This window comes from Cynara cardunculus (assembly GCF_001531365.2).
Source record: "Cynara cardunculus var. scolymus isolate 2C chromosome LG 14, CcrdV1, whole genome shotgun sequence".
NCBI classification, from domain to species: Eukaryota; Viridiplantae; Streptophyta; class Magnoliopsida; order Asterales; family Asteraceae; genus Cynara; species Cynara cardunculus.
The window spans coordinates 12,298,165-12,306,516 of record NC_037541.1 but is presented as its reverse complement, the minus strand read 5'-3'; the positions used below and the strand labels follow the sequence as shown (position 1 = coordinate 12,306,516).

General features: G+C 34.1%; 1 protein-coding gene across 1 annotated transcript; it reads right to left on the bottom strand.

Moving 5' to 3' along the window:
* Nucleotides 1–966: 966 nt before the first annotated feature.
* On the bottom strand, nucleotides 967–7,842 carry LOC112527014 (probable methyltransferase PMT15). Its single transcript, XM_025137486.1, has 6 exons — nucleotides 7,027–7,842; nucleotides 3,403–3,613; nucleotides 3,010–3,307; nucleotides 2,537–2,938; nucleotides 1,429–1,506; nucleotides 967–1,346 (listed from the first exon to the last, which is right to left on the bottom strand). Exons 1-6 carry the CDS (start codon nucleotides 7,705–7,707, stop codon nucleotides 1,115–1,117), a joined length of 1,902 nt encoding a protein of 633 aa, XP_024993254.1. The 5' UTR covers nucleotides 7,708–7,842; the 3' UTR covers nucleotides 967–1,114.
* Nucleotides 7,843–8,352: the final 510 nt, after the last annotated feature.

The following is an 8,352-nucleotide window of genomic DNA, read 5'->3' as shown; positions in this document are numbered from 1 at the left end:
GTCCAAGCCCGAAATCCATCCCAAGTATAGTCCGAACTCGGCCCCAAAAACTTCAAGCCTAGTGAACCCGAGGCCCAGTTTGACCGAAGTGTTTGGGGCAGGTTCTGGTATAATTCCGGTTCCGACCTGAAAAAGCGCAACCTAGAGATGGCCAAAAACTGGTCCCTATCTGGGCCGGGTCGGGCCCAAATCTGTCCAGGTCCAAGATTTTTCTCCTGTAACCTGTCCCATGGTAACTGTTTCCACTCCCAGTCCAAACCAAAAACACCCAGCCCGTTCTCCATGTACAAAGCCCGATCCATAGAACCAGTACCGGCAGCGGTTCTAAGTCGGTCCCATTTTGGCCATCTCTAGCGCTACCTGAAAAAGGTTTGGAAAAGCCCAAAAAACCTCCGCCTAAAAAGCTCCATTGAGTTCTTTATCAACCCTAAAACCGGCTCGGCCCAAGCCCAAAAAGCTCAGGTCTTTTTTGCACACTAAAATGGGCTTGGAAGGCCTGATCCCAAGCTCGAAAATGTTTGGGCCTCGTACATCTATATACAGTTATAACAAACCCAACAAATTTATTTTATGTGTTTTACACATTCTATTTGCTAGCAAACACGTTTTTTTAAAACACACGCCTGTATCAAACATAGAAACGATGATGAAAACTAAGAACATAAATGTCTATTGAACTAATGTCTTATTTCATCAAACATGATTTTACTACGTTTAATAATTACGTGTGTTACTTTTTTATCTTTTGAAAGATCCATTTACATATATGTTTCTAACAACAGTATTATCCCCGACTCTGAGATATCAGGTATTTAATACAGTTATTATCAGTTAAAATACGACTTTTTTTTTTAACCACGATTTGAGCTTTTCAAGTTAACAAGTACCAAAGCTTAAAGAACCGTATCGACAGTTGCTGATAATCGACAACAATACAGCAAAAAAAAAACCAGTTATCATTTAAAAAATCCTCCCAAAAAAATCGATTCCCTTGTTTTCTTTTTTAATACATTTATTAGAGAATTTCGAGGGTCTAAAATGTAATTATCGACACAATTAGATCGATAAACATAAACAATATAAAAAAAATTAAAAATCGTTAAAATTTTCATTTTCATTCTCGGTCTTGGGTCGGGGCCGGGGCCGTCCAATATTGCTTCGTAGCAACGAGAATTTTTTCTCGTACAAGCGGGCCTTCTTCATGATCAACCAACGTTGTTTCCCATTGGAGTTCGTCTGCAATTGTCTTTACGTTGACCAATAAGTCAACATCGTCTCGGATAATTACGCTTCCCTGTGGTCGTAAAATACGGTCCATTTCCAACAATATGTCTTCCATTTCACACCTACAAATGCCAAACATTCGTAAAAATCACATCTAAATTCACATGGTGGATAAAATACTGTAAGTAAGAACATATATTTTACCTGTCTTTGTATAAAGTAAAAATTGCATCTGCGTGAATGAAATCATATGTTCTTGGATACGTAGACATTGCCTCACACCTGAACCATCACAGTTGTCGCTTCGTTAGAATGAATCATTGCTTTTGCAAAAAAAAAAAACCACACTGTACTTTTCAAGAATAACTGATTTTGGACAAGACATGCCGTATATTATTTTCTGTATTTATCTTTTCGTAAATTTATCTGCATCACGCTGTACTCCTACTACGTCCCGCGATAATTTTTTAGCACTTACGCAAAATTATTGTTGGTAACAAAAATACCAAGTAAGAAGTTGGCCTAAATGATCATTGGCCCAATGGTACCCAGGTTACTACTGGTACTGGGGGTGCTCAAAAACCCGACCAACCCGATCAACCCAACCCAACACGAAATAACTCAACACGATGTCTAATCGAGTTGTAAAATTGTCAAATCGTATGTATTGGGTTACTATTATTTGAACCCAACCCAACCCAATGAACCCGATATCCTTTTATTTCTTGGATTTAATATGATTGTTGAATTTCTATTAATATGTACATTAGACAATTACACTATCATGTATGCTATTCATATACACATATATTCAATATATTCACATCTTTATATAACTCATTCGTATATATGTTCAATAACTGTGAATATATATATATATATATGTAATTGAGAAAATTAACTGAATGTGATATACGTAAGAAGTATGGATAAGTTGTATCAAATGATTGATGATGAAAAAGAAAGTATGAGTAGAGAAATAACATATTATAGGTTAGAAGAATATTTTAATGTACCAAAGTATCAACCTGACCAACCCGTACGGGTTGGGTTGGGTTGCACTTTGGTTCGGGTTGGGTTGGGTTAAGATTTTTCAAACCGCAAGCATTGGGTTGGGTTGTTCAAATGTCTTCAACCTGATCAACTCAACCCATGAGCACCCCTAACTGGTACTTTGGTAGAGTTCAGCCTTCCAGTAGATCAAGGGTTCAAACTTCACCAAATGTGAAGAGTGTGCGTGAGCATTTGTTGTATATAAATATTATATATTTAAAAGAAAATTCATAAAGAAACGGGAAAACTAGAAAAGTACCAATTTTGATAAGTTCCGATCAATCCACGCTCATAGATAACTCCGAGAGTATTCACATTTGCCTCGACAGGGACAACATTCATGACCCACACCGGGTCTTTGCTGATAGCGAGTGCGGCTGCAAAACCTCCCAAGTAAGAATTCATATCTAGCAAGTTACGGTACCGTCCCTTATCCGCAAGTTGTTGATCTAGTTTCTTGTAACGTGATAACCTCGTCTTCCAAATATCTGTATCGTTTGTAAAATCTTCTTCTGTAATTTCTCCTACGCTACGACTAATGATTCTTGGTGGGGTTGATGTCAATCTCTTAGGCCACTTTGCCACCGGCCCACCACCAGATGTTTCCTTAATGTTGGAAACATCTGGTAGTGGGGTTAAACATGCTTCCATCTTCGTATACCTGCAAACGGTAATTTGGTCATAAAAAGCAACAACGTGTCATGCACAATATCAAAGCTCTATTAGCGTTACCATGCCATATCTGGATCTTGATTCTGGCAAAACTGCGGTTTCTTGAAGACCTTACGATTGATTTTGCAGTGAACATGATTTGTAGGCTTTTGCCAAATGGCAATATCGTCCTTTTGAATGATCTTTTTCCAACACAGACTTCTCGCCACGCTTTCAATCAAATCCTGTTGCCCCTTCAATTGCTCCCTCGTTTCGCCCCAACCTTTCCAATGCCTCTCCCAGTTGATAGGTGGGCCCGATAGGATCCAGTATCCCCCAGGGCGTAAAACTCTATCAACCTCGATCAAATACAAACCATCTATACAAAAACAGAAAAAAATGAACATATCAACTCTCTGTTTCCATACATTATGAATTAAACTATCACGAAATGTTCGGAATTTGATTAATTACCATATTGCCCCCACGGGATAAGGCAACGGGAACAATGAGCCATGTCAAAAGCTCGAGAAGGGTAAGGTAGTCGAATTGAAGCAATAATGCCGATCAAAGCTGGAACTCCTCGTTCAAGTGCAAATTGAACTTGAGCTACGTGAGTGTCTTTGGGTGCAAATGACGTTGCTAAAATATTTCTCGATAAAAGGTAAGCACCCAAACTAGCCACCTATAAAAACCGCTCAAAAAGATATCATAGGTATAATTAACGGAAAATCAGTTACCGACACGAAATACGAGCAACTTTTTTTTTTATGTATATAATATTTATATACGACAAATAGAACAAATAAACTCACACACTCTCCACATCTTTGATGATGTCTGAACCCCTAACCTCTTAGGAGACCAAAGACTCACATACCGCTAGATCAAACGCCCTTTAAAAAAAAGTAATAAAATATTTATTTATTAGTATTTCTAACATTATTTCCTTTTTAATATGTGATTAAAATTACTAGCTTTAAATATTTAAAAAATAAAAAAGAAATTTGAGTACTTTCCATGTCCAAATTGCTTACTTCCAATTGGATATTTTTTAGGTGCATCCAATGAAACCTAACACCTTTTTCATGTTTTTCAACCACCCATTAATCTTCAAATCTAATTCAAGATTTAGGATCCGTTTATTTAAATGTTTATTCGGTAAGCATTTATAGATAGGGGTCAACATTATAATTTATTTTATTTGATAAGATTATAATATATTAAAATGATATTATATGTAACAATCTACCCGGTAAACGCTTACCCAGGTAAAATCGTTACCATCACTTACCGGATAAAACTCTTTATCTTTACCATTGCTCTTACCGGGTAAGATTTTCGGCCATTGCCATGTTCATAAGGTGAGAATAATTACTCGATAAACACTTACTGGGTAAGTGTTTAGTAAACGATCCATTAATTTAATTAAATAACTTATGATTTTGAGAAAAAATGATATTTATTATTTTTAATTAGTTCAAAAATAAACCTATTTTTCTTTTAAGCAAGAATATAATTGAAAATTTGTATAGCAATAATTATTATAATCTATACTATATTATAAAACATTTGACAAAAACTCTTAAAAACTATTTTTTATGCATGAAGTACTGTATATTGATGCATATTACTTAAAATTCAAGATTACAAGTAAATTATGCATAAATATAACTTATTAAAGTTCAATGTTTGAATTCATGTAACTAACTGCAGACAAACATAATCAAATAGAGGATAAACATCTTATTTTAAAATATAAAAAATCTAAAATATAATTAGGATAATTATMGAGTTYTARYAAAATAATTAATTATTATCTTTATAAGAGAATTATATTATTAAATCAAATATAAATTACTCCGTTATTGAACCTAAATTAAATTATAATAAAAAATTGAATTAAAAATTATACAAAAAATAGAAAAATGTTTTTGTCAAATTTTTATGATATCTTCAAATTTATATTTTATTCAAGAATAAAAATATTATCGTTTTTTTAAAATCACATAAGACCATACTATAACATCGATTGAGATAAATAATAAAATGAAATATTAATATCAAGATGTATCTCGCTGCATTACACGAATACCCTTCTGGCTACTATTAAAGTTGATTTTAGTTTACAAGCTTTTCAAAAAAAAATTACAATTTAATTTGTTAATAAAAAACCTCATAATATATTAAATTAAATATTATATTTTTGAAAAATATATATATTTTATTTTAAAATCAACTAATTTCTTTTCTATTATCATCAACAACTACTTTGATTCCAAATCTCCAATCACCAACAACCGCGACTTTTTAATGATTATTCTAGAGAATCTTTTATTTATGACAATTTGCAATAGGGTAAATTTCTATAGCAAATTGTATGAAAAAATAATGTATTTTAATTTAATTCTTATTTTAGGTAACATATTTTTAAAGCTTTAATTTTGGTATTTAAGATGTAATAGTTTAAACATTTAAATACTCGGGTAACTGGTTAAAGCATTAACCTGTTACCATGCTGACATGGATACCTTAATCTAACAAGTTAATGTTTCAACCAGTTACCCGGTTACTTAAATGTTTAAAACTTTACATCTTAGGTACCAAAATGAAAAGTTTAAAGGTATGTTACTCAAAATAAGAATAAAGTTAAAGTACGTTACTTTTTCATGCAATTTGTCCTTTGCTATATGCATCATGAGGCAAATTTCCTACCTCTAAGTATGAGGAACGAAAATAAAGACCAATAAGTTATAAATTATAAGGATGAAAATCGTATTTTCAAAAATATAAGAACTAAATAATGATTTTTCTATAAATTACAGGGACAAAAAATGTAATTTACTCAATTTTCAATTTGGTCACCAAATTTGAAAATAAGTAAACACAACCTTAAAATTTACAAAAAAAAAAAAAGAATTATTATATTCCACCAAACCCTTTAAATAAAAATTGGAAAAAATAAAAAATTATACCAAATGGATTTTATTTATTCTAAATTAAATTAAAATTAATTTTAATATATAATCTTTACTTTAAAAATATTTATGGTATGTAATTAAATGCAAATATTACATATGCATATAAATACATAAATGGAAATATATTTTATTTATTGTTGTATTTATTATTTTTTTAATTTAAAATTCTATATAAAAGTCGATAATTGATGTTAAATGGAGAATATAATTGATATCACTATAGTCAACGTCAGTCTACGACTAATAATGATATTTTGAAGATATTTAAGCAAAAGTCGTCGACCAATGAAGAAAGAAGATAGAGTCAGATTCATATGAAAATAATAACCAAATAAGTGAATAAAAAATAGTCGATTCACTCGACTTGAGCAGTGACCTGAGATCACGGGGCGCATTGCCCGCGTACCCTTACAGTGACTATTAGGGTAAAATTACACTTAATTCGACCGTTTTGTTATTATCTTATTTGGTTATTGTTCTCGTTTAAACCTTCTCTCTTTCTCTCTCTATATATATAAACAAGAACAATAACTAAATAAAAGAGTACGAAATGGTTAAGCACGTGCAAAATCATATGTGATTTTATATACTAATGGCCAACAAAAGGGTGCGCGGGCAACATGACGTGCGACCTCAAGATGCAAACCAAAGTCGAATGAATAACATGTGATCTTATACATGATTTTAGTGCAAAACATCACATGTTATTCGACCGTTTTCATATTCTCTTATTTAGTTATTGTTCTCATATGAAGTTGTCTCTCTCTCTCCATATATATTAATGTTTATATATATAAAGAGAGAGAGAGAGAGTTGGGTTTCGGTGAGAATGAAAGTTACAGTGAGAAACGTAAGAAGAGATTTTTACTTTTAGATCAATCATAATTGAATATCAACATTAATAAAGTATACGAAGATGCAACAGATTAATTATCTTCTAAAAAACGAGTAACTTTAGAAAAAAAAATGCCAAAACCCCATAATCATACTAGGTATTTTTTGTAAAATAAATATTTTATAATATATAATTTAATTTTTTAAATAAAAATAATAATTATATTTATAGACACAAATATTTGAATAAGATAAGGAAAGAGAGAAGAATTTGAACACATACCCCACAACCGGTATCAATGGCGGTTCTGATAGACCCATCCCGGAGATTGATCAACTTTCCGATATCGTCAATGTACGCGCCGGCACCATTCGGAAACATCGTTCCGCCGCCGGGAAAGGTAAACCGGTCACCGTTAAACCTCACCCAATTCTGACCCGCTTTCTCCACCGTCAAATGCTTATGCGGCACGTTAGCATACCACGCCGCGTCCCGGCTCTCCGGCCACCGAAACGGTTGCCGATAACCGAACGGCGCCGGAATCCTACACTTCAACACCTCCCCTTTCTCCGGACAGTGCCTCTCCCTATACACCAATCTCTCCCGGTCAAACTTCAACGACCGGTCAACGTCCTCGCACGGCGTGTACTCGCTGAATTCCGTTGAACACGGCGGGAAGCGGTTCACACGCGCTGCCGGTGTCGAGTCTGGGATGTCTTCAGCGAGATGGTGTGGGTTGAAATCAAGCGGGGTTTGTGTTCTAATGGGAACGGCGTCGTTTGGCGCAACGTTGCACGGAATAGAGCTACGGACGTCCGTGGAAACGGTGGTGATTCCGCGGAGTTTCCAGTTTCCGATGAGGTAAGAAGAAGAACACAAGACGGTGGTGAGCAACATGAAGAAGATGTTGGTTTTCTTCATCCTTAAACTTATCAAAAACGATGAAATTCTGTTGGACGCCATTGATGAAACATGAGGATTGAAGAAAAACACAAACACACGAAGAAATTTGTTGGTCGGTTTTTGTGTGATTTGAGGTTTGGTGATGTGTTGCTGTTCGTTATAGTCACATGAGGTGTGTTTTTCTAGAGAGAGATGGAAGATGGAGGTGACGACTGAAGCTCTTTAATGGCGGTTTTTGTTTGCTGGTTTTTTTGGAAAAAAAATGCACGCGCGTAGGCGCGTGACGACGCTCCGTCTCGTGAACGTTACTAATTTTGGAAATTGGAATATTTGGGTGTGGTTTTGCGGGATGATTTATTTACCACCCTCGTAATTATAAAAATTGCATTTTGCACCCTTTGAGTTTTATAAAATGACCAAATCAAATTACGCATTTTCAACATATTCTAAAAAATGGAGATTTTAAGAATTTTTGCTCCAACAGATTCTTTAAAACCCTCTCCACAACGGAGAAAGTAGGAGAGAGATGATAAAAATATCCAAACTTGAAACTCATAACCCTGGTATTAGTCCCAACTCAGGCTGTCGGGTCAAAACCAGTTCTAATCAATCTCAGGCGGATTTGGGCCCAATTAAGCCGTTTCCAGATTAAATTATGTTTCTCGTACACGGTTTGTTGAAAATTGATATTTTCGATCTTATGCT